The 25,994-nt window shown below is 46.5% G+C and overlaps 1 protein-coding gene across 1 annotated transcript in view; it reads right to left on the bottom strand.

Moving 5' to 3' along the window:
* Positions 1-25,994, bottom strand: part of LOC135401123 (glutamate receptor ionotropic, kainate 2-like) — a 96,013-nt gene that overhangs the window by 61,074 nt on the left and 8,945 nt on the right. Inside the window, exons 2-3 of the mRNA XM_064633320.1 lie at positions 3,529-3,684; positions 654-932 (exon numbers count right to left, since the gene is read on the bottom strand). Coding sequence (XP_064489390.1) covers positions 654-932; positions 3,529-3,684 — 435 coding nt within the window. The remainder of the gene's footprint in view (positions 1-653; positions 933-3,528; positions 3,685-25,994) is intronic.

The following is a 25,994-nucleotide window of genomic DNA, read 5'->3' as shown; positions in this document are numbered from 1 at the left end:
GAACAATTTTCCGGACCTCATGAGCCCACAGGCATCCCATGCATAGTTCAAGCGAGCCTTAAAATCACACTTACCAGCTAATGAAGCAAACATGGAGTTCTTACAAGGTACTTCGACGGTTGTAGTTCCTTCCGTGGTAGTCTTTTTCTCTTTATTTATTTTATTATTATTTTTTTGATTTCTTTTTCACGCTGCTGTTGAGATAACGTAGCATTTTTCGTTTCGCGTAACATATAAATGTGTGCATGTGGTATTTTGTGCGATTATCTATGATTGGTTTGGTTTGGTGTAATGAAAATAAGATGAAGAATTAATTATCTATGATGTTTATGCACTATGCTAAGTATATTTATCTGTTTGTTCTCTGCTGTTGCTCGACGCTACCGATTGGTGGTTCAGGCGTCACCTCAAGCTCTGCCTTTTGTGCTTCTGTGACAGAGATGAAATAAATGAAATGAAATGATTGGGCACCCTATCTGCACCGCCGTGTCGCACCTCTTGAAGAGGAGAAGTAGGATGGAAATTGCGGATTCCGTCGCGCTTAATTCACGAACGACACAACGGATGAATCTGGTTCCTTTTGTATTGCTGTAAACGTAACGGCATCTTCCACTCCGCGACGAGATAATTGCCCTCTTATCGTTAATACCTACTTTCAATGTCTTCGTAGATGATAGTGAGACTCTTCCATCTCTTCCGCTTGAAGACGAGATCTCGATAGGCTTTACTTAACACGTCCTGGTGCGGATAGACGTTAAGCGTGTAGGCGCTTGACATTTGTCCGTTGCCTTCTGTCTTGGAGGTCCTTAATGACCACGTTGTCTGTACATGTGGCACGTGGAATACGTTGCAACTGGATTTGACGACCGCTTGTACCGGTGGCGTTCTTGGTCCCACAAGCATGGATACACCGTGCTTTAGAAGGTTGCATACTGGAATGACAACGCTCTGTTAGCTGAGGAAAAATTATCACGTACAAAAACAAAACCAAAACCTTTTTTTTTTTTTTAATCCTGGATAAACAAAAGATGTGAAGGACAAACCACTGATCAACTTTGATAGCGCGAACCCATAACGGAAATACCGGAGTCTATGGAAGACGAGAAAAGCGGTAAACATGAACACGATCCCATTTTGAGACACGTTGATCCGTCATCAAGACTGAAGAACAAAGTATCATGTCTGCTCTCCCGAAGATACCGATTCTCTTGTGGTCTCAGAAAAAGACCACAGTCGCCGTTTTCTTATGGACATATTTTTTAACCATATTACCAGTCCTCAAGGTGGCGGAGAAAAAAGGATTGCCGATTAATGAATCAACCTGTTTCATGCCTTCTTCCACGAGACACGCTTCAAGAATTGTACCAATAACATAACTCGCGTGTCCTTTTGCGCTGTTTTCGTTGTTTTCGTTCACGCCGCTCCTGGGATAGTATATTTTTTCTCTTCTCCTTCTCGGCACTGAATGTTCTTCTCCGCAGTGTTTTTGCACTGTAACCACCGCCTTCTCGCTCAGCCCTGAAGGATATACAGCATGGTAGCCGCTACAGCATGGTATGCCGCATTAACTCTTCCATACTTCTTGAGATAGTCAGTCATCAAAACACATTCATTGTCCCAGAATACCATGGATATGACCTTTCCCGCTGATCGTTGAGTCTTCAATTTATTCGGTCTGGGAGAACCCGGGTGCCGCTATCCCATGGACTGGTATTCTGTCTCAGAATCATCGCTCAAGCAAAGTGTCACTAGAACGCCCAAAATGCTGCAAAATCATGTTGGAGGCAGCCATCCGGCGTTGTTTTTCATCGTCATTCAAACATTTCGGCACCCACTTGGTTGACAGCTCCCGCACACCCAACTCTTCATGATGCGTTCTCTGGCTTTCTCTGGATATGCCTTTAAAGTCTCCGCAGTTGTTTCAGCAGAGATTCGACGATCTGCCAAAATGACGGGGTGTATCGGGACCACTCATTTTTAAAAATTAGTGAAAGCGTTTAGAAGGTAAATATGTCATAGAAGTGAAAGAAGGACATATACTGAATCGAAAAATGTAAGCATTATAAAAAACTGTAGAGTAGAACTTTTCTTATACGGATTTCAACAACCCCGTCTGATACACTTCTGCGCAAGAGAAACACGGGAATGCTAAGCCTAACTGATTCGAGGCACGTACTGGGCGATGAGGGCACGAGACTGTGCCGCCGTGTAGATCAGAATGTCCTCAGTAAAGATGGCGGATTGTCTTCAAGAAACGGGCGATAAAATTTAATTTTTATACGTTTCACGCAATATACGAGGGTCATTCCTGTTTAATTTCATTCATAATTAGTTCCTCTTTTACGTAAATGCGTTTGATTTTTGTTTTTATTGTTTTTTTCTTTAAGAAAGGGCAGTGGTCCCGATACGAAACTACATCCAAATGAGGTCATAGACACAATCAACAATTTCGGGTGGTGACACCGTTAGAGGTCTCTCTGATCTTCTGGCGTCTTCGGTGTCAAAATGCCCACGCTGAAAGTTGGCACGCAGGTTCTTCAGTGTTGAGTATAATGGGCACGTGTCGCTTAATTTTTACATCGTGCACTCATATATTCTCCTTGGATTTTTTTCTTTTTCCATGAACAGGAACTTCACTATAGTCCGAAGTTCAACATTTGAAAATTTCACTCTTGTAGTATAGAAATCATTGTGTTCATAGCCCGAGCAAAAATGAACGCTTCGTGTCACACATCTATAATTTCTCTTCTACTTCTTCGTCTCGCTCTTTTGTGTCTACGATGAGGAGATCGCGTTTTTATATCTGGAAGAGTGTCCCTCTATGGAAATGTTACGCCGGACTGCTACGAGACAGTGTGAGTGATATAAATTGTCGAAGCTCTTATAGTAGTTTTCTCTATATATATCAAGCTTGACGGACATGAAAACGCCATAGCTGAGTCCTGAGGGATACCTTAGTTTCAGAAACACAGAGGACAGACACATCGATGAATCCGCGCAAACGTCAGTATTTTTTTTTTATTTTTCTGGGAGATATTCCTGGAGCTCAGGCTTGCCGTTTTGTTGAAGTACATTATATAGCCCATGTTTTCACTATACACAGTATTGCGCACATGTGTACGTTCAGTATTATAAAGCAGCAGTATATACTCGCATCATTCGATTTCTTCGTGCATCGTACGTCGTCTTTTGAATGCTTGCTCATAAGTTAGGACAGTTGTTCATCCCGACTTACTCAGAACTGCACCGGATTATGTCTGCTCATGCAGTCATGAAGATTTTATGCGCTCGAACTTCGTGAATGTATAATATAACCCAACGAACTATGTTCCTAAATATATCCGAGATGACATACGCCTCGGAGTTCGGGAAAGTGGGAATTAACTGTGATGGGAGCGCGCTGCAGAGCGGAAAAGATTTCGAGGAAAATGTTTCGTTTTATTGCGCAGCGAAATGTTTGGTCCTATTGCCCTAAGCGACATAGGTTCAGTAATGCCTCTACTCCCTCGAAGATACACTCCTGCTTACCAGCTTTCGAGGCTTGGAAACTGTCCTTGGGCTTAAGCCTTTGAAATATCGGAGAGAGCGTCGACCTGGGGAGGATTTCGTTGTTCTGGTTTATCCGATCCAGGGCGTAGGTGAAGGAACGCTCGTCTTCCACGCTGCCGCTGTCGAAGAGTCCGCCTGAAGAGTTAAAAGAGACAATCAGTGCCGTTAGTACGTCCTCGACATAAAAAAAGGGAAAATATCGATGAAAATATTAAGAAAGGAACGCACGGCGTGTACTGCATTTGTTGAATTATTTAGGAAGCGACATGTGAATTAATAAATTTAACTGACAACTATTTATCCTTATTGAAGAATTAATTTTTATGTTCCACACAGAGACAAACTGCCTCTAAGGCCGCATGTACTTGGCTCACTAGTATAACAGTACATAAAAGTAAGTCTCAGGTGCAGTCGATTGATTCATTAGGTGCATCCTAGTGGACTTCGGCTCCTAGCGATATCACGAAAAACATTTTCTCCATAATGGTCCAACTTCAACCTGGCCTTTCAGGACTTTCAGTGGGACATTCGTTGCAGTGGCAGATCCAGAAGGGGGGGGGGGCCGATCCCCCCAAAAAACGTCAGTTTATACATTGGATTTCCCTCTCTCCCACGTGGACTTCTTGATGCCAGCGGGTCTTCGCATAACGTGTCTAAACTATATGAGAGCTCATGTTTCATTATTTGTGCCTTGAAGGAGCAAACACTGGTTCCCTCTAGCCGTAATATTTTCATTCAAATCGGAATTCGACTGGCTCTCTCTTCTTGTCTTTGTCCCCACGTGTCTCCCTCGAAGTAAGTATTCGCTATAAGTGTGCTCCAGTACCAAAGATAAAATATGTACTCGAATGTGTTCTCAAATGTGTGCTTAGACATAATGACATGGCCATGATGCCATGACAACTCGCTGCACCCATTTTATAGTTAGATTGAACCAGTTCCGAATGAGCGTATACGCATGCGAAGCCACCTGTAGGCGGCCGCCATGTTAGGCTTCATCACCAACTGCAAGGTTCCGTTGCGCTTTCACTCTTTCTGCATCTCTTCTCTGGTTTGTTTACCACACGATGCGCCAGCCGATACGCGCGTCGCCATGGTTACTGGGGTGAAAAACACGACGTTCGACATTCCTAGGGGTGACGCCAACATGGAAATGGTCCATTGGAGATAGAGAGATGATTTATGGCCAAACCCAGACGAGCTCATCACGATTACCAATTCTCCAAATACAGACAGATCACGCGCGCGAAGAGCAACGCACAGTAGACTCTTGCGAGCCCTACCCTACCAGGCACTCCAGCATCTTCCGCATGTGGAGAGGTATCATCTCTTACGCCTCTTCAATGACAGTTGGCAGCAGGGGCGAATCGCCGAGGAATGGAAATTCGCGATGGTTGTCCCTTACTCAAACTCTGCCAATCGCAACATCACCTCGACTCCTTTCGCCCGACAGCGCTTAACAGCTGCGTGGGTAAAACTCTGGAACAAATGATTTTCACCCGTTTCATCTGCCACCTTCAGAGTGATTGTTTCTCCTAGGAAACAATGATGGGCTTTCGCTCAGGCCGTTCGTCACTCGATAGTGTCATTGCTCTGGTCAGTGAGACGCAGCAGGCTCGGCGGGCCGCTTCCTGACCGCTGCTGTTTTCCTGGATATCAGGTAAGCCTATGACAGTGTCCAACATAATGCAATCCTCGTGGCTCTCCAGGACGCCAACGTAGGGGTATGCTCCCTATCATGGATCAGAGACTTCCTCGCAGATCGTTCCCTCTTTGTCCGCACTGCTGACGGAGATACGGCATTGTATCCCGTTCACTGAGGCGTCCCGCAGGGAAGCGTACTCAGCCCCCTCTTGTTCAACATCATTATGACCTCCCTCCCTCCACAGCTGCCAAGTCACACCCACATCACGCTTTATGCAGATGACATTTGTATTTGGACCTCTGCTCTTCGTTGTGATGCGACCCAACGTCGTCTACAACGCTCCTTGGACAAAATCGCCCACTATCTTGCCGACCGTGGCCTAGCCATCTCACCCGCTAAGACTGTAGCCATGGCCTTTTCACGGAGATCATTCCACAAATATCCACTCAACGGTGGTTATTCGCCCCTAACCTTAGTCAAAACCTGCCGTTACCAGGGCTTCACAATTGACCGAGGCCTCACATGGTCGTCTCACGTGAAGACGTTTGTTACGGAAGCCTCCAGTCAGGTCAATGTCCTCAAACGTATCGCATGTGCGTCCTGGTGCCCGTGCCGCCAGGACCTCCAACGGGTTAATACGGCTCTTCTTTTGTGCACACAGTGATACAGCCTTCCTACTTCCCATCCTTCATGCCCTCAGCTGCACCCAAGAACGGGAGCTCCTGAACATCCAAGGCCTCAGTCTCCGTGTCTGTCTCGGAGTCCCTCGAACAACGAAGACATATTCCGTACTCGCTGAAGCTCGGGAGCAGCCTATCCCCAATCAGCCACCCTCCGCGTCTACGCCCGCTGCCTGATGCAACCTTCTCATCTCCTTCGCCGCATTGCTGTGAGCAGCACTGCGTCCGCTTTTGCCAATGCAGTTGCCCGCTTACGAGACTACCTTCCGTCCTCGACACCTGCTTCGTCCCCTTCCTTTGTGCCAGCAATGTGGACCTTAGAACGATCTCGCATTCATGCTACTATGCCTTCCCCGAAAACAGGCAACCAGCCCTGTGGTAGCCCAACAACTCGTTTTGGCCCACCTCAATCATCTCCACTGCCGACAAATCTTCACCGATGCCTCCGTAATGCCTGACGCATCGGGTGCAGCCTTTTACGTCCCCGATACAGACCATGAACAGTCCTACAAACTGCCCTACCCGATGTCGCCCACTGAGGCTGAACTCTTCGGCATCCTTACCGCCCTGGAATACATTTCTGACTTGCCACCTGGGAAATGGGTCGTCCTCACCGACAGCAAGGCGTCCCTCCTCCGCTTGATGTCGTCTCGCCCCAACCTCATACAGGATATACCCAGCCTGACCATGCGGACGTACAACAGGCTCCGCGCCAATGGTCATGTTTTGTTCTTACAATGGGTGCCCGGCCATGTGGGACTGACCGGTAACACACGCGCTGACGCGGCTGCAAGACGAGCTGCCACAGCTGCTACTCCTGCCACTGCACGTCTGCACCTTACACTTTCGGATTGCCATTTATCTATTCACCGCCGGTGTGCCACCCGTGCCCAAGCATTTAGATCTGAGTCCGCCGCCTACAGCATTCACATGCAGTCCATCGACCCCTCGGTTGCCTTCTTCATTGCGTGTCGCTGCAGTCGCCAGGAGGAATCACTGCTGCACCGCCTCCGTCTCAACGTTGCCCGCACCCCATTGCTTCTTTACAAAATGGGGCAATCCAGCTCCCCCTTGTGTTGAGGTGGCCGACATTCCTCATTGTCTTCTGCACTGCCAGCAGCTCATTCCCCAACGGCAAGCCCTCCGTCGCCGTCTAAATAGCTTGGGTGCAACACAATGACCATGGTCACCCTCCTTGGTCCCGTCCCTCGGCCTACCCAGTGGGCCGTCACCACAACCGTGCTCCGCTTCCTGAAAGACTCGGGCCTTGCGTCTGCCTTCTGACTGGGCTTTCTTGTGCCATGTCGTGTTTGTGCTGCACTAACTCACTAACTGTTTTTCTTTCTTTTTTCCCTTACTTTTCCTTTCCTTTCTGTCTTTCTTTTTCGTTTATTTTGGGTTTCTTTCTTTTGTGGAATAGCAAGCCGGCATTAGCCTGGCTGGCATTTCCATTTTTCTTTTTCATTCTATTAAACATATCCCCCTCCCCTACCCTACAGATGATTTATAGGTAGTTAGTAGCTTCGTGGTGATATTTTGAAAGTAGGAAAAAGTATTTCTGTGAAATCTATTCGCCGTCATTCAGTGAAAACCGTCACGTCATGCAGTTCTAGAACTGATTTGTCTGGGACGCACCCATCGTGCTAAAAGGTTTTGTCTCTCTCTACGTTTATTGAGTTCGGAAGCGCTTAGAGGGGACACCGCGTGGGAAGTTGTGATGTTCAAGTAGAGAACGGCAAATGTAAAACAGAAAACTTTGCCGCCTTTATTTAAAGTATATTCAATCCAATTAAAACTTTGTTTTAATTGTTCTGTAACTGTAAGTGATTGCTGTTAACGTGGGTGGACAAGAAAGATTTGCGTTGGTTTTTATTTGGACGAATCGAAAGACGGCTTTGCCATACTCTGTCGACAAAAAAGTACAGGAGAGTATAAGAAAGTGGCATTGAGAAGCGTGCTTAGCGTAATGAAGAACCGAAAAATGACCAGAGAGGGGGACGTGAAGGGAACGTTATTAATTACAAGTCTTACGCGCTCTCATACTTTTCGTTCATTTTGACCTTGTGGTTGTATGATATATATATAATGAGGGAAAAAGAGCCATTAAAGAAACAAGTAAATGGCACTAGACGTGTTTGAAATTCAAAATTACAGATTCAGATTAAGATTTTGAATTTCAAGCACGTCTAGTGCCATTTACTTGTTTCTTTTATGGCTCTTTTCCCCTCATTATAATTCACTGGCTTGCACTGTGGCATTGAGAATTGCTCAGTCACCCTCCCAGATGTATATCGCTCGCTGAGCGACCCCTGGTTTGCCAATTCCGAACGATGCGCAGCTACCCAGAGCTGACGAGCCGCAAACACGGCGAAACACGTGTCCTCTGGTGCTGTCGCATCGTTCCATGAGTATCTCTCTCTCTCTATATATATATATATATATATATATAGGTTAAAGAGGTTAATATATCAGACGGCTGCGAAGTTGAATAAAAGTAAAATAATAAGACGTCGACGACAGATCACAGGAAAGTTAACAAAAACTAATGTATTTAATGGGTAATTTAACACATAGATTATAATATGCTACGAAACGGTTAAAAGAACGGTCGACGTTTCATAGCATGTTATAATCTATCTTTTATCTAATTTATCTTCTTATCTAATATTCTATTAATATTAATATTCTTCTAATCTATCTTATCTAATCTTTTACGTAAAAGTAAAATAATAAGACGTGGACGACAGATTATAGGAAAGTTAACGAAAACTAGTTTATTTAATGGGTAATCTAACACAAACATTAAAATATGCCATGCAATAACGTTTAACTACTCGTGCTCGGACGTGAACATTTCGACAGGCTATGGGGGGCACACCCCTCAGTTTGTGCACAGGACGGCCACGTATTCATCGTGGGAGCCCCACCTTGACTGTACATAGTGTACGTCGTATAATTTTCTCTTTGTACTTTCACACTGTGACATGGTATAGCCTACAGACTATATAACTGATGAAATTTAGATGTATATAGTGTGCATAGTTGTATAATAGTTATATAGTTGCATAGTGTGCACATATTGCCTGTGTTTTGCGTGCCGATGGTCCTTTAGTGTAGCCATCAAATTACTGTGTGCTGAGGACCGCTTGTGTATTTCGTTCATAATAAATTTTCCCTTAACAACGAGAACGAAGACAGTGCTACTGTCGAAACGTCGACTGTTCTTTTAAACGTTGCATAGCATATTTTAATCTTTGTGTTAGATTACTCATTAAATAAACTAGTTTTGTTAACTTTCCTGTAATCTGTCGTCCACGTCTTATTTTACTTTTATTCATCTTCGCAGCCGTCTTATATATCAACCTCTTTAACCTATATATATACATATTAAATTGTCGCATTGCCTGTGAATCCTTCTGCCACCGGGGTTGACTACCCAGGCAACGCTCGAGGGGACAAAGGGAAGAAGTCGCACGGCATCTCATGCTTTGTTTTACGTTGATGTGTTCACTTGTCAAGGTTGCTGTGCAAAGGGAGCGAAGTACAAATTAAGATAGATTTCAGGGAGTAGGGCAGAAAATCAGATTAGTTGGCAACACCCGAGCGTTCTAATACAGCGCAACATGAAAAACCGAACAAAGAGGAAACGCAGACAACGCTTACAGGCCTTAGTCGAACGCTGAAGGGCTGCAGTTTGTAGCCTATGTCGAAGCAATCAGTCGGAGTTGTTAGTTCAGTGTTATCTGTGTCTACTCTTTTGCTTTTGTTTTAAAGTTGTGCCTTAAGAGAAGAGTCTTTAGATTTCGTGAAGCTGTGGTTCATTTTATCAATCGTCACTTACCGGTCCGCTTCGCTTTCATAAGCGTCATATCCGTAGTGTAACATGTGTACATGTCGGATCAGAGTTAACTTAAACGCCCTACCGGCCTGCGGTCCCTGCTGGTGCTCATAAGAAATAACGGCGGAGGGTGTTTGGGTCATCTCATTCCAGTTAGAGGGGTGACCATCGTTACGAAGGCGTTTTTCGCTTCGCAGGCTAGAACGGCATTCAAGTTAACTTTGACGCGAGCTGTAAAAGCGGGGACCAAGTAGATCGCTATATATTGGTATTTGCTTGAGGTAGCTTCCGTTATCTCTATGAGTGCAACGTCAGAGCCAGTATCGAGGGTACGATATACTGAAACGGGAAAAGAGGACTTCCAAGAAAATTTCGCATGGTTGCATTTCTCTGCCTTTTACTGGCATGCAATAAACAGCCTACGAAATAAGGGCAGTGAGGTAATCATGCAGCGCAAACTTCAAATCAATTTTTCGTGCGACGGAATATTTCAGAGCAATCGTCAGAAGCGACTGGTTATCAATCAATATGTAAATCGACACCCCAAGTGGCGCTCAGGCGAGTTCGACATACGTGCAGAGAAAAAAGTCGATGGCGTGTTCGCCTCTTCGTCGTAGTCACGTATTTCTACGCTTTCTTTCAACTAAACGATCTTCTGTGGGACATTTTTTCTTCGGTGAATGCTCAACCTCATGGTGCGTACCCAGAAACAGGCACGCGTGTCTTTGCCAAAGTTTCTAAAATAGCTGAGTTCAGTGAGCATTCTGTTTTCGCTTATTTTTCTCTTTCATTTCTTTTCTTACGTACCACGCAGCAGCTGCACCCCTTCCAGTTTGAAAGCTAGGAATCTGAGTGGGGGACATAGCCTCAACGATGGAGCTTTTTTTTTTCTTCTGTCATGTATGTTAGTTCATAAGGTGACACCAGGGGATTTGGTCAAAGCGCTTACATATAATTCCAAGTGGTCGGTCGTGGCAACAATCAATAATGGTGATATTTATGGATCAATAAAATTTAGCTCACGAAGAAGATTAGCCTGCAAGAAAGCGCGTCTCACAGTTCTCTATAAGGCATGCTGCTGCGTCGTTCGTACATCACCCCAAAGATGTAACCGTGTTATTCGTAATATTGTAGCAGTACCCGATGAACAGGATGACAAGCAAGCGATTACTACAGAAAACTATAAATCATTACGTTGAAGATGAGCAATTTAGAGCGGATTTGAAGGCAGACCTGAGCACACGCAGTACATTGCAATTATCAAGAAAAATCTCTCCAGGAGCAGTACCGCAAGCAATACTGTCCCGCGACCTTTCGGCCGTATTCGAAGACGTGGTCCGCGTTGCGCGACGTTTGCTGCAAAACAAGTCCTCTTATGAAACAATAAACCAACATTAGCAAATACTTGGGGCCTCCTTCACGCAAAGGAGGCTTTAGAGGTGCGGACGCGCAGATTTTGCTATTTAAGAAACCGGATGTACGCCACCATAAATTGCTGCACCTTCTATCGAGTAAAATGCTACTGCGTTAGCGACTGTGTTTTTTTTACAGAAATTGCTGTTAAACTGCACAAGGTGGGCATTTTTCTTTATTCTTTTTTTTGTTCGGAGCTGACTATAAGCATATATACAAACGTGGCGCGAGTATTTACCAACCAGATCCGTTGTCAACCAAAAGGGCGCGCTGCGGTCGAGGAGGTAACGGGCACCGTTGTTAAATCCCATGCAGCTTTCCCACAAGAGGGCGATGCCATCGACGTGGTAAAGAATGCGGTTGCCACCTTTTCGAACCCTTTTGCTGAGAGTGCAGTGAGCAACAAACACTACTATACGGTGGGTCACATGGGGTAACTTCCAGGTGATTACTTCGCGGTAACTTCGCATCGCAATGAACACTACTGAGGGATGCTCGAATTTTTTTTGTGGTGGGTAGTTCTCTTGGACTACCCAATCCCAGAGTAAGAGGGTTAGCACACACCCCTCCCTCTCCTGTGCCACCATCATCTGCCCCCCTCTTTCACCCTCTTCTTCCTCTCCTGGGTCACGGCCCCTCGATCGCTCCCTCAAGGGGAGCGATCGAGGGGCCGTGCCTGGGTGCACCGAGCAGGCACTACAGAGCACGCTGACCGCACTTTCCCCCTACTTCACCCCACCACCCACGTATCACTACGGTGCGGCCGATGAGCTAAAAATCGAGAGAAAAAAGAAGCAGCAGCAGCAGAGAACAACGTCGCTGTTAGTAGGTGCGGGCGCTTCTGTCGAGTCACTCGATAGGCGCCAGTGATGAGGGCATATGAATGCCCCGGCCGTTTTTGCATGGCGACATCCTTTTAGAAAGCCCGGCGACGAGCACTATCTGAGCGCGGCATCGGCAAATCTGGTGCAATGAGAAATGGACTGCAGCTGTCGCGTGCTCCTGGAATAACCTGCAATTTTACGTCTTCAACCCATCCGAATCCAATTCGGGAATAACCGTGGCAGTGAGGTGTTTCTAGTGCACCAGTTTCACTAATTTTACGCATTCCTAATTTCCATCCCAAAGTTGATGTGACGCATCCGTTCTGCTTACAAGTGCGAACTTTGATTACGTATTGGAGCACATAGTAATTGCGTGGCTTAGTTCGAAATCTTCCCACATGCTACCCGCACACAAATGTGATGTTCGCCAAGACAATTTAATATCTAGCAATTGTCTAGGTATGTATAGCCTGGTTAATAGAATTCTGATGGTGGAAGCAATTTCACGTCAAATCTAGTGGAAGGCTAATGTTAAGCCATAAAGGGGCATAGTGACACCTCTCTATAATCGTGTTCAACTTCAGAAGGAAAAGAAATCTCGTCTATCAGCTCTCAAAATATTACTGCGCGCAGATGGGATGGCTAGGCATAGAGGCGTCACTCTTCCCCCTCCGCCAGAAAATGTAATCCATCGCACTCACTCTGTCTCCTTATTGGCTGTGAAGACTGGCCGCATGACACCACGCGAGCCTTCCCCCATGGTGGCGCTGCAGTATTTCTCCTTGCGCGGTATTGCGTCTCCCTATCCCCAACGGCGTATGAAGATGATGGTCTAATGACTATACTAGTGACACCCACCAGTATTGTTGTTCGCTGAAGGGAGGTGCCCGTACGTGAGAGGTATTGAAGTAAGAGCATGAAAGAGAACACGAATAAATGAGTTCTCGGTGGAGAATGTCTCTTAAGGATTATTTTTATCTAAATACATGAGAATTTTGCCATATTGCATTCAACGCGGGCGCAGTTCACGCGCCAAAAAAAGCGGCGAGCGAACGCCCCCCCCCCCCTCCACACACACACACACCCTGCTACATGCGGCCTTGCGTCACTCGCAGGATTTGCTCACCCCAAGGTTGCTCCAAGCAAGCTCGCCAATGGGGAAGGGTCACCGGCTTCTGACGCCACATCTAGTTTCTCCATCGCGCCGGCAGCGGTCGCGGCGGTCACCCTTTTTGGCCGAGTCGTACTGCCTGGAATACTGTCACCATTGGCTAGAATAATGGAGATATTATAACCAAAAACTGTTTTTAATAATATCTCCATTATTCTAGCCAATGGTGACAGTGTTCAGTCCGTGCCCCACAATGGTGACAGTATTAGCGCCGAGGAATGCATTACATAGGCTTACGGAGGTTTTGAGGATCTCTTCTCGGTCCCTTTAAGGGTTGCCGGGGAAAACACAGCTATCGGGAGCAGGGGACTGTCAGTCCAGGAGAGGCGTCCCTTATTGGATATTTCACTGACGTGGTTTGCAAGACTGGAGGTACGTAGGCCTTAAGCAACTTTCATCCAATGATAGACAGAAAATGGCTTTGTCACTCTTAGGCCCATTTCACACTGCCGTATTTGTCGTCCGTTTGCTTCAAATATAGAACCTAAGGGCAATCGAACACCGTAGGTTCCAATGGGTGCGTTTTGGCTCGGTCAAGAACACGGGCCCGAAAAACGTTGTGAATTTGCCTTACACCCTTGTGACACGGGCAGCTCTAAACGCGGTTAAGGTGACTGCGGTTACACGTAACCGCGACTCGCCGTTGTCACACGGCTGACCGAACGAAAGGTAAGCCGCCCACCGCGGCTATGGAAAACCAAGCTTGGCAACCTCGGTTTCTCGACGTTACCGAGGAAAATGGCGGCGCCTGACGCGGATCTGCTGGAACAAGCTTCCAAAAACGTATCACGTGGTCTGTCTCAGCGACTGAAGCCCTTCTAAGGATATGGGAGGACAATCTTACAGCGCCCTCAGGTCAAACACAACGCAGACCGCATACGCGTCAATCCGTCCGTCAGTCAGTCTGTGCGACAACAATAAACCACTGTCTTCCTGGTCCAAGGGTATTAGTAACATGTAAAAGTCGTGCAGGACACTCCAGATGCAATGACCCACCGTGTCGCGGCTTGGTAACAATCAATACTTTTAGTACATCGGCCAATAGTCAATACGGCCACTTTTAGTACATCGGAAGAGTTCTAGAGTTCTACGAAAACGGCATGACAAAGGAAGTTATCAAATCGAAGCTTAGCAATGTGATGCCGTCGGCTTCAAAGAAACAGCACGATTCGCCTATCACATTTTCGCAACAGTTATCGTGAACAGTCTACAACGTACTAAAACTCGCTAATGCCTTCCGTACACAGCTATTCCTCACACGCTGCATCCCCGTAAATCTCATAATATGTGCAAGCACGGTTCTCGAATGAACGCGCGCTATACTTTTCGGGAAAAGCCGAGCAGGTTAATGTACGTTAGGGAGAAGGCAGCTCTTTCCTGTACGGTTTGGGGCATGAAGCGTGGATTTCACTAAAAATTACGAAGAACAGTGCTGTTATGGGAGGATAGCGTTTTATGGGGCTGGCCGTTTCCGACCGGAACGAGGAATGCTACTATAAATGTGTGAGATACTGTCTTCCACATATATTGTGCGGTTTTCCCTGATGAAACGTGCTTATCATAGAACTATATTATAGTTCACTTACCCGCGGAGTTTATTATAGTTTTGACAATCTGGGAACCTCTCCAGCGCTCTAGATCTCTCTGCTTGCACTTAGTTCGCGTGATCATGGCTTCTGCCGCTTTTCTAAATATAATTTCTTACAGCGTTGGGGAGTGAAAACTGTGCTATAACGACGAAGAGGCTCTGCGAGCCTCATGATAAGTGTAAGATCTCACTGGCCTCAGTGGCTAACGGCCATTGCCCTGAGGTAGAAGAAGAAGAAGAAGATCTCAATGGGCCCTCATGTCACGATCCGTGGCCAATTGCCCCGTGCTATGCGCCACTGCGGAGAAAGACGAAGAAGAAGAAGAAGAAGAAGATCTCGCGCGCCCAGTTCGGGTGGCCATTGTATCGTTCTACAATAAACGTGTACTGACGTACAGACCCTGGCTTGCACATGGTGTCAGAAGTGGGATACTCAGGGAAAGCCTCGACTATAGGACGTGAGTAGAAGTTCCGTTCTGCCGATCAAACGCCATGTTGTCTCCAGAGTCCAGTTTGGGGCAGAGTTCAACCCCCGGGGTTGCCGTGGCCCTAACGCATTGTCAGCCCCCAGAGCAATTCAATTTTAGTTGCCCTGAAGAATGGCCTAAGTGGATCAGACGCTTCGGAAGATACCGCGTGGTCAGCGGGCTGAATTTAAAGCCTCACGAAGAACAAGTCAACGCCCTCATATATATGTTATGGGAGATAAGGCCGAAGATGTACTGTTGTCTTTGACCTTAAGCGAAGCTGACATGACGAACTACGAGACCGTTGTAGCCGCTTCTGACAAGCATTTTGTGGTCAAGCGCAATATCACCTATGAACGAGCAAAGTTTAACTCCCGTTCTCAAAAAGAGGGAGAGCCCGTCGAAGAGTTCATAACGGATCTGCATGCTCTTGCCGAACATTGCAAGTTTGGGTCCCTACGCGATGAGCTGATTCGGGACAGAATTGTTGTTGGAGTAAAAGACAGAGTTCTCTCAGAAAAGATGCAATTGAATCCTGACCTTACCCTGGAGAAAGCCACGACTATGGCTCGACAGACGGAAACGGTTAAGAAGCAACAAGCGTCGTTGCAGCCAGGTCCCGAAAACAAGGTTCAACGAGTCAAAAGTTCCAAGTTATTGGTGCAGAAGAGCGCTGCTGGGCACGCACATAAATCTGCAACCAACAATGGAAGGACAGGGCATTCTGCTAACTCGCGAAGCGGGAATTTCTGTCGGAAATGTGGTCGTTCTATACATCGCAGAGATAGTTGCCCAGCAAGAAATGCAAAATGCAATAGCTGCAACAAAATGGGGCATTACTCCCGAGTATGTTTAAGTGCTGCAGCAGTCAGGGTGGTTTCAGAAGAACCCGCGTTTCTCGGCACAATAAACGTCGAAGGGCCCAAGCGTTGGCTAGCGCCAATAAACCTTTGCGGAGCTACGCTGGATTTTAAAGTCGACACGGGAGCCGATGTAACTGTAGTCTCTGAGGAGACATATCGTACATATTTATCGACGATTCCGTTAAACAAGCCAAGCAGAATACTGAAAGGGCCGAATCGGAGCAAGCTTCAAGTCCTGGGCGTAATAAAAGCTGAACTCGAATACCGGCTGAAGAAGCTGTCCACGGATGTTTTTGTAATTAGAGGTCTAGAAGAACCCCTATTGTCTAGCGAAGCTAGCGAAGCCCTAGGTCTTGTGAAAAGACTCTTCGAAGTTACGGCGATAGAATCGGCGACGGAATCTAGTCTTCAACCTGTAAGAGAATACCCAAAGCTGTTCCAAGGACTAGGCTGTGTCAAGATACCCTATCATGTACGTTTGAAACCATACGCCGTACCCTTTGCGCTTTCAGCCCCGCGCAGAGTACCCCTTCCTCTCATGGAAACGATAAAGAAGGAAATTGACCACATGGTCGCACAGGGTGTCATCGTACCGGTAGATGAGCCTACGGAATGGTGCTGCGGCATGGTAATTGTGAAAAAGCCAAATGGAACTTACCGAATTTGTGTTGACTACACCCCGTTGAACAAATTCGTAGAAAGGGAACTTCATCCTATGCCAGTCACAGACCATGTCATCGCTCAGATAGGCGTCTCCAAGTACTTCTCAAAGTTGGATGCGAATTCTGGCTACTGGCAGTTTCAGCTAACCGAAGAGTCGCAATTACTTACGACCTTCATTACTCCCTTTGGTTTCAAGTTCACAAGGTTACCGTTTGGGATATCATCAGCACCCGAGTTTTTTCAGAAGAAGATGGCTCGTATCGTCTCGTGCTTAGATGGGGTCGTCTGCAACATGGATGACATCCTTGTTCACGCGAAGACAAGAGAAGAGCACGATGACAGAGTACGCAAGGTTCTCGCTCGATTGCAAGACTATGGGGTGACCTTGAACAAAGACAAGTGCGTCTTCGGTGTTCAACGAGTAAAGTTCTTGGGTCATATCATCGACCAAGAAGGAATCCATCCAGATGACACAAAAGTGAAGGCCATTCAAGACATGAAGCCTCCTACGTCTCTTACGGAACTAAAATTTTTCTTGGAATGGTGAACTACCTCGGAAAGTTTATTCCACATCTGGCTGATGTTGTGAGCCCGTTAAACGCTTTATTAAGTTCCAAGTCGCAGTGGGTTTGGACAGAAGCACAACAGCGAGCATTCAAGACCGTCAAGACGTTGCTAACGACAAGCCCGGTTCTGGTCTTCTTCGATCCGGAGAAAGACAGTTGTTTCCGCTGATGCTTCGTCATATGGACTTGGGGCGATTCTTCGACAGTTGCAACCTGATGGGACGTATCGACCTGTCGCATATGCTTCACGAAGTCCCACGGACACGGAGAAGAAGTATGCTCAGATAGAAAAGGAGGGACTCGCCATTGTTTGGGCATGCGATAAGTTTCGGGATTACATCACGGGGATGCACATCACTATCGAGACCGATCACAAGCCCTTAATTCCAATCTTCATGAACAAACCTTTGGACGACATAACCCCTCGTCTACAAAGGATGAAGCTGAAGCTGATGCGGCACTCTTGTGATTTGGTTCATGTCCCAGGAAAATCTCTAGTAGCGGCCGACGTTCTCTCGCGAAGCCCGCTGCCGGACATTGAAGACAATGGGTTGGAGGATGAGCTGTCGGCTTACGTCAGGGGAATCGTCACCTACTTTCCTGCGACAGATCAGAGATTGTCCCAAATCAAGAAGGCGCAATACGAAGACACTTCGTGTCAGATGCTTTCGAATTACCTTCAACAAGGCTGGCCAGACAAAGCACTTGTTGACTCGAGCTGTAAGAACTACTGGCAAGAGAGGTTCAACCTTTCTCTCGACGACGGACTTCTCATGAAAGGGTCCCGAATTCTTATCCCCGTCGCCATGAGAAGAGAGATACTCAACAAGATCCATGAAGGGCATGCCGGGATCACAAAGTGCAGGGAAAGAGCCAGGCAGACGGTTTGGTGGCCTGGAATTTCTAAGGACATCGAGGATGATGTTCTAAGATGTTCGCGCTGTGTCCAGGAGTCTACCAATAGGCATGAGCCTTTGATGCCTTCGCCGTTCCAAGAGCGCCCATGGCAGAAGGTAGCGGTCGATGTTTTCTACCTTAGTGGCTTCCTGCTGGTAACGGATTATTATTCAAGATATCCGGAACTGGCTCCTTTGACCAACTTAACATGTTCAGCGGTCATCGATCACCTGAAATCCATATTTGCCAGGCACGGAACGCCAGAAGTACTCATCAGCGACAATGGACCACAATTTCGGAGACTTGTGGGCAGTGACTTTGCTACATTCGCGAAAGAGTGGTCATTTGAACACAGGACTTCTAGTCCACGTTTTCCACAAAGCAACGGCTTCGTGGAAGCCGCTGTCCGTGTCATCAAGCTCAGTCTCAAAAAGTCGGACGATGCGTATAAAGCTCTTCAGAGCTACCGCGCTACGCCATTAGGAAATGGTTTCAGTCCGGCTGAGCTACTTATGGGTCGCAGTCTTCGCACGTCGCTTCCTACCGCCGCGTCGCTGTTAAGCCCAAAGACACCAGATGGGAATCAGTTGCGTCAATGGGAAGAGCGTCGCATTGAAATGCAAAAAAGAAACTATGACCAGCGACATGGTGTGCGAACCTTACCACCCCTACGGCAAGGCGAGAGGGTATGGATAACTGACACCCGATCAAGTGGCGTGGTTCAGGCACCAGCAGCAGCGCCTCCGTCCTACAACATTCAGATGGACGATGGTGTACTCCGTAGGAACAGATTTCACTTGATACCTGTACCGTCACCGTCCTCTGATTGCCCCCAAAAAGGTCCTTCTGACGTTGGCAGCTCCCACGCCCGACTCTCGTCCCCAGGAACTCGAAGGAGGAACAGCCCCTGGGCCTGAGCGTGTTGTCTCCGCTAGGTCGTCGTCTGGGGAAGTCTCACAAGCTGGTTCGTCTGACAGTTCCGACCACCAACCGGGAGACCACCCCCCACATAACCCAACAGGAATGACTACTCGCAGCGGCAGAGTGGTGAAGCCAGTGAAAAGACTTCAAGTTGGATTTGAATGAGTGTTTGTGTGGCTGGGACAGGTTTGTTAGCTGAGTGCATTAAAAGGGGGAGATGTGCTATAACGACGAAGAGGCTCTGCGAGTCTCGTGATAAGTGTAAGATCTCGCGCGCCCAGTTCGGGTGGCCATTGTATCGTTCTACAATAAACGTGTACTGACGTACAGACCCTGACTTGCACAAAAACTTTATTCCAGAGTCGAAGATAGAGGTTATTGCTCTTTTTATCATAACCAACCAGCCAGCAGGGGTTAATGTTGCCTACTTTTCCTTCTGCTTACTTAGCGGGTATTCACCTCAACGCCTGGCCATTTAATATTCGTCAACGATAACCCATCATTTATGTCCAGCAATACTTCAAATTGGTGCCGGGAACAACAGACACTCTGTTCAGTTTCCAAATTAAGCCCCTTTAAGAGACGAAATATAGAATAGCCGTTCAACAAACATGATATTGAGCGCTTAAATCACAAAGTATTTGCCTGTCCTACGTTTATTTTCATTCTCAAGGTAACCTTGCCGCCAGTTTAATGCCACGACTCCAGAAGGCACATCAAACCGGTACTGAAACGACAAAGAGACAAGGATGAGAATCATCTCGTGCTCCACCCTCTTATCTGTCTGTCGCTTCAATATGAACTTGTACCAACAGGCCCAACTGCTCCTTCAGATCAACTCCAGACCCAGGGCTTACGAATTCATCGTGACTCTCAGTCAATCCCTTCATGATAAATATCACTTCGTAACATATATCTGCGGGGGTCCTCATACTTGTTTGTGCCTTATATTGCCGAGACACCAGCCTCGGTGGCTCATTCGGTAGCGTGTTCGCCTTCTGCTCCCGAGATAGCGGGTTCGAACCCGGCCGAGGACGCCAGCAACTTGGTGGCAGGGTACAAGTTGCTCAGACACGCCGTCTTCCGCAAGGGACGTTAAATACGGGGTGCCGTGTGATGAGCTTTCATCGCACGTTAAAGAACCCTCAGGTGGGCCAAAGCAATCCACAGACCGACCGCTGTGGTGTCGCCCATGATCTCAGTTGTCTCGCGACTTAAACCCCCAATTAAAATATATATATATATCACCGAGATATTTCACAGAAGCTACCGCGGCATGTCTGTATGTTTTCTCCGTTTGTTAGGTCCCGCGCAAGATGGCGTCCTCCTCGAGAGCTCCCACAGCCCTGAGGACCACTACGGCAAGCTAAAACGTTACCATCCCCGCCGTTTCAACATTGACCAGTTTCGATTTACACGGTACAGGTCGTGCTTCACGGTGGTAGTCTCGCTGTTCGACGAGCCAGCCTATGCGATGGAGTCTTGTCCCGCTTTGGCTGCAATGAACCCAGCTAGTAAAAAGAGGCGGCTAAACAGTGCAAGCGCTTTCAACTGAAGTGGCCCACTCCCGCCTTTCCTCGATCTATACCCGATGGTTAACGAGCCATTCGTATCCTCAAAACCTCGTCCAATGCAAACTTCGCTCGTCGAAACTTTGTCAAAAGCTGCCTCGGTAGGAGCATTTACTCGGTTTAACGATCATTCATCGCGGCGCTGAGGGCAATGAGGAATCCGAGGGGTGCATGTTCAGCGTAGAGTTGTAGAAAGAGGGAGAGAGAGAGAGAGAGAGAAAGTTGTCCGCTGAAGGCATGCCAAAGGAAATGCAGTCAAAGTATTTGGTAGGCAGTACGTAAACCGCCAAACAGAAAACGGCGCATGATGTGGGCGGAAAAAAAGTTAAAAAGAGTGTGATCTGTTGAGTGACCGCACGCCGCCTAACCCCTATGTCCCGCCGTGGGGTCCAAGGAATATGGTCACTTTACTTAAGTAGGGTTTCTGGGTTTCGGCATTATTTTTTACGGGAACTTGGGAAGTGTTTGCTGGCAACTATTTCACATAGTAAAAATTGTGCAAAACGGTAATAGTCACATTAGCATTCACCTAACGTTCGTTTTCAATCTGCACGTCCTCTATCGTTTTTCATTTCGCCCATTTCCTCCCATTTTACCATTTTCTCCATTTTTCTTCTTTTTCACTCACTCACTCACTCGTTTAGGGAATTGCTTTCCTTTTTTTTTCACTCCTGTGCACTTGTACGCCCGCCGCTCCTAGCGCCAAGTATGAGACATTTACTTCCCTTACTTTCATTCGCTCGTGTACAGGTTGTGACTTAAAAACATTTGCACTCTTTCGTAGCTTGCCTGTAATCTTCACAAATGACCCACAGCCATTACACCACATCAGAAACGTTGGCCAATTACAGGTTACCGGTCATTTCGCGCGCACAAGGTATGGCTGTTCAACTCAGGGCACACGAAATAAGACGTAATGAACCGATATACCTTTGGCGGACCTTTTAAAATCGCTTCCAACTTTTAAATGGTTTATGGTAAGTATGCACGGCTCCGCAACAGCTCTACGAATCAAGATGGTTATTTTAGATGATCGGTCAGTTCCAGCCTCAATTGAATTTGACGACAGTTTCGTACGAGTGGTTCCGTATTAATGTACATATTTTTACTCTCTTTATAGCATGCTTGCGTGCCTGAATTGAGGTCGCCTTAAAAGGGGCCTACCTCCAGTTATTTGTTATTATTTCTTGCATTTCTAATACGTTACGAATGTAATCTGCTTACGCATCTCTAGCTTGTCGAACGATATGCCCAAGTAATTTGCTTCGTTTATGTTGTAAACGACGACGAGGACACTAGCGAACAACGATGCCCTTAATTTCCCTTGGTATAATATAAGATAATGGCCAGCTTCTGAGATGGAAGAGGAAGAAGATGATGAATTCCATAGTGATGTGATCATTCTTTCTTGGGACATCGCTGTGTATGGTTAGGGCCCGGTTTCACCAACGCCGATTAACACTTGTCGGTGTACCATTCTTTCGCTTCCCACCGGAAATGCATCACCGAAAGTAGCGGGAGCTTTGGATTCGTGGCGTTAGGTGCACGAAGAAAAATGAAGAACTCACGTGTCACGCTTTCCGTCCCCAACCTCTTTCTCTTTGCCGGTGTTGGTATATGCGCTTTGAACCTTCTCGCAATGCCTGTAATGTAGTTGCGTCAAACTGACGAGCATCGCCGTGATCGTTGTCATGAAAGCATGGCATGTTATGAATATGCCTTGACAATGTTCTGTGTGGTTTTTTGGGATGCACGACGCGTTGTGTGTTTCCACAGGAGCAGGTCATACCATTCTAACCAGGTCATACCAAATGTTATCCTGCTATAGCCCACGTGGTGTTGTTTCGTCATTTCGCCGCCAGGAGCGACGCGTACATGGAAATGGTCCATTATCGTAGGCACCCTTGATACATAGGCAGATCTTGTTGAAGGCAGTGTGGAACACGTCGCAGAAAAAAAAAAGTATCCTTGCATGACAGGAAAGAATGCTCCATTGGGTCCTCCTCTGGGCACAACCTATACACAGTTGAAGTTTCCTGAAGTTGAAGTTGGGGTTTTTCCTGGGTTTTCCTCAGACGTTTTCAGACATATGTCGGCACAGTTCCCTTAGAAGTCGGCCCAGGACGCACATTCCCCCAGGGCGTCAGTGGTGATGTTGCCCACCTCTGTGAGGCCGACAACGGCGAGGGCTTTCACCATCCACCACCACCACAGTTGAAGTTACTGAATGTCACGAGAAAGCCCGGCCTTAGCAGCCTAGCGCGCACAGGAAACGTACCAGTATCCAGGTGTACGAAAAGGTCCGCTTTTGCTTCTAGAAGGATTTGCTTCACACGCTCAAGGATATTCTCCCGACAAGGCCTCGATCTTCAACTTTCACACAGCGATCGTTATCGTTAAATTTAAAGTTCGCGCGCCCCAAAGCCGTTTTCATAGGCTCGCGCAAGAGCTCGTGGCAAATCACGGGCCAAAGTGGTGCATTTAACTAGCGACGACATGTTGAAGATAATAACGACAAGTTGAAGATAAGATAAGTTTAACTGGATTGTGGTGTATTGGAGCTAGGTTGCTGCCCTAAGGGCGCCTGCAGCTCCAGTTCTTACGCGTTAAAATATAATAATTGGGAGGGACGGAATTTAGAAGCGGTCTTTTATACCGCTGTCTTCTAAGAAAGCGAAAGAAAGTTCGCCCTCGATGCTCAACTTTTCGTTATTCCGTACTGCACGATAAATGCACGACTTCGCTATGATTCGTCACGACCTCACGCGCAATGAACAATCGTTTCGTTTCTTTGAAATCTCAGCCTACCGAAACGGTTTTCGCGTGCACTCACGTGGCGTTTGGAGCGCGCCAGTTTTAAATAATAACGCTAACGAACGGTACGTTCCGTTCAGCATCGGGCCCGGTCAACATGACCGCCCTACCGATCCCGCCACCGACGTTCGGTGACCTTTTCTGTCAACTGCTGTCATACAATGCGGGAGACGAAGAGCGAAAACACAACACACCCAACTAGCCCAACTTTCTGGTCTGAAAAATAAGTTTTCCTTTTGCTTGTCTTTTTTTATTATGATGATTATTTTGCTTATGCCATTATTGCAACCCTGCCTGTAGAGGATTTCACGAAATTCCAGTGCACATTGTGTACGCGTCGCATCCTGGGAGCATATTGACATTGAAGAAAAAAAAGGAGGAAAACAGTTTGAAGATTGTTCTGTCTAACAAATACGTTGCCTCAGTTCGAAGCAGCGGTTTGCTCTGCAGAATTTTCTGAAGTCGTCTCTAGTGAAAAGTGAAGCAAAAAAAGAAAAATTAAAACAATGTCAAGTCCACGAAGGAACAGCCACGAAAAATAAATGGAACGGTTAGAAGCATAAATATAGTTTAATTTGACAAGCTTCCGGGCGGACGTCTGAAAGCTTGGAGTAGAAAAGTTGGAGAGCTTTGGAGTATAGGTACGTGCTTAACGTCTCTACTCCAAAAATTGAAGTGCTTGCTTTTGTTGGAAGTATAAGATTGAGAGTCCGGCGGCCATGAAAATGGAACGGCCACTCAAATTCAAATACAGGTGAAAAGAAGCAAATAAAGTGATAATAAATGCATAAAGAAACGAGAAAGAAAACGGCAAACGCGGTTACGTGTCATACATATCACGTGGTCTGTCACAGTGCATGCACCATATTGGTGTCTGGCAGACTTTTACACATTACTAAAAAAAAAAAAAGAAGAAAAAAAGAACTACACACCGTTACTTGCTACCACACACACACAAAAAAAGGAACTAAATACGTTACCCGTTACCGAACCAAAGTTAACGCGTTCCCGTTACCCCACGGTAACGGGTTACTCTTACGTGACCATGGTATCACAGAGCTACGGTTAACATGTCAAAATGAAAAAATTGGCACGTGTTTCATTCGGTCGGACACTTTACATATGGGGAATCCGCGCTCAACAATATGGTACTTGAAATGAGCATCAGTTATTTTGACAAGTTTCCTTGTGAGAACCTTTATGGCAAGTGCCCACCTACGCGCAGTGTCACCCCAAGACTCGAGTGTAGTCGAGTTTAGTGGCTACTTTGTCCATGGACAGTAGCTGTGAGACGACAGAGAAAATATCAGGGTCCTTTTCGGTTTTTCCAAGAATGCTTTACACGTCGATGACACCACCGCACGGCGTCGCGGTATTCATCATGTCGTTCATCTAGGACTCATGAAAAGAATGACTGTCGATTAGAGGCTACCAGGAGCTGAACATCCAGGTCCCCAAGCAGCACAACATATTGGCCCAATATCGGTCCAATATTGGCAATAGTCACCACGTGTTAGAAGCCTACGGAACTTCCACAGGCTAATTGACAATGTCGTCCATGCTGAAGCCAAGTGTAACCGAAGAACAGAACGAGTAAGGTGGGTAACGAGTTATCGAGTTAACGAGTTAACGAACGAGATAAGAGTTAAACGAGTTCACGAGTTAAACAAAGAAAAGAACGAGTACCGTAGCTAACGAGTTAACGAGTTAAAGGACGAAAAGAACGAGTAACGTGGGTAACGAGTTAACGAACGAGATAAACAAGTTAACGAGTTAAACGAGTTAACGAACGAGATAAACAAGTTAACGAGTTAAACGAAGAAAAGAACGAGTTAACGAGGTAACTAGTTTCTTTTTTTCGAATAGTAGCAAGCCTTGGATTATAGCTAACAACTCTTTACTCATAACAAATGAGAACAAGAAGAAGAGTTACAGATTTTTTGTAACTGAATATGTCATTAGTTAAAATTTTTGACAAAGGTACTTAGTCGTTATACTTCGTTAACAAAAAAAAAAAAAAAAAAAAAAAGGAACGAGTTACGTACAACTCTAGTCTCTGGAAAGAAGACCGCACAAACACCTTGCATTGGAAGTACAAACACCTCCCATTGGAAGTAACCGCTTCCTCATAATGCCTTCCCCATACACTTGTACTCACGTGAAACGAATGCTAGATCGAACGTACTAATCACAGTCTTTGTCATTAGGTAAGTGTTGTAAGGTTACGCGCAAAGACCTATTTCACACTACCAAACTTTTCGTCCGTTTGCTTCAAAACTAAAACCAATCAAGCCCCGTAGGTTCCAGTGGGTCCGTTTTGGCTCCGTGAAAAACATGGACGACATAAACCTTCCCTATTCCCTATCTACCCCTTACAATTCCCACTGTACTCCACTCGCAAGCCCTCATACTCTAGGCATTCACACCTTCATCCCAACCACAACCCCACGCCTCTTCTCTGTCACCACAGCAACGGTATTCCGTCAGAGGGAAGATGTCATGTCATCTAGCGTCGAGTCACGTA

This window comes from Ornithodoros turicata, chromosome 7, assembly GCF_037126465.1.
Source record: "Ornithodoros turicata isolate Travis chromosome 7, ASM3712646v1, whole genome shotgun sequence".
Lineage (NCBI taxonomy): Eukaryota > Metazoa > Arthropoda > Arachnida > Ixodida > Argasidae > Ornithodoros > Ornithodoros turicata.
Note: the sequence above shows the minus strand (reverse complement) of the source record. Positions and strands in the feature narration are given on the sequence as shown.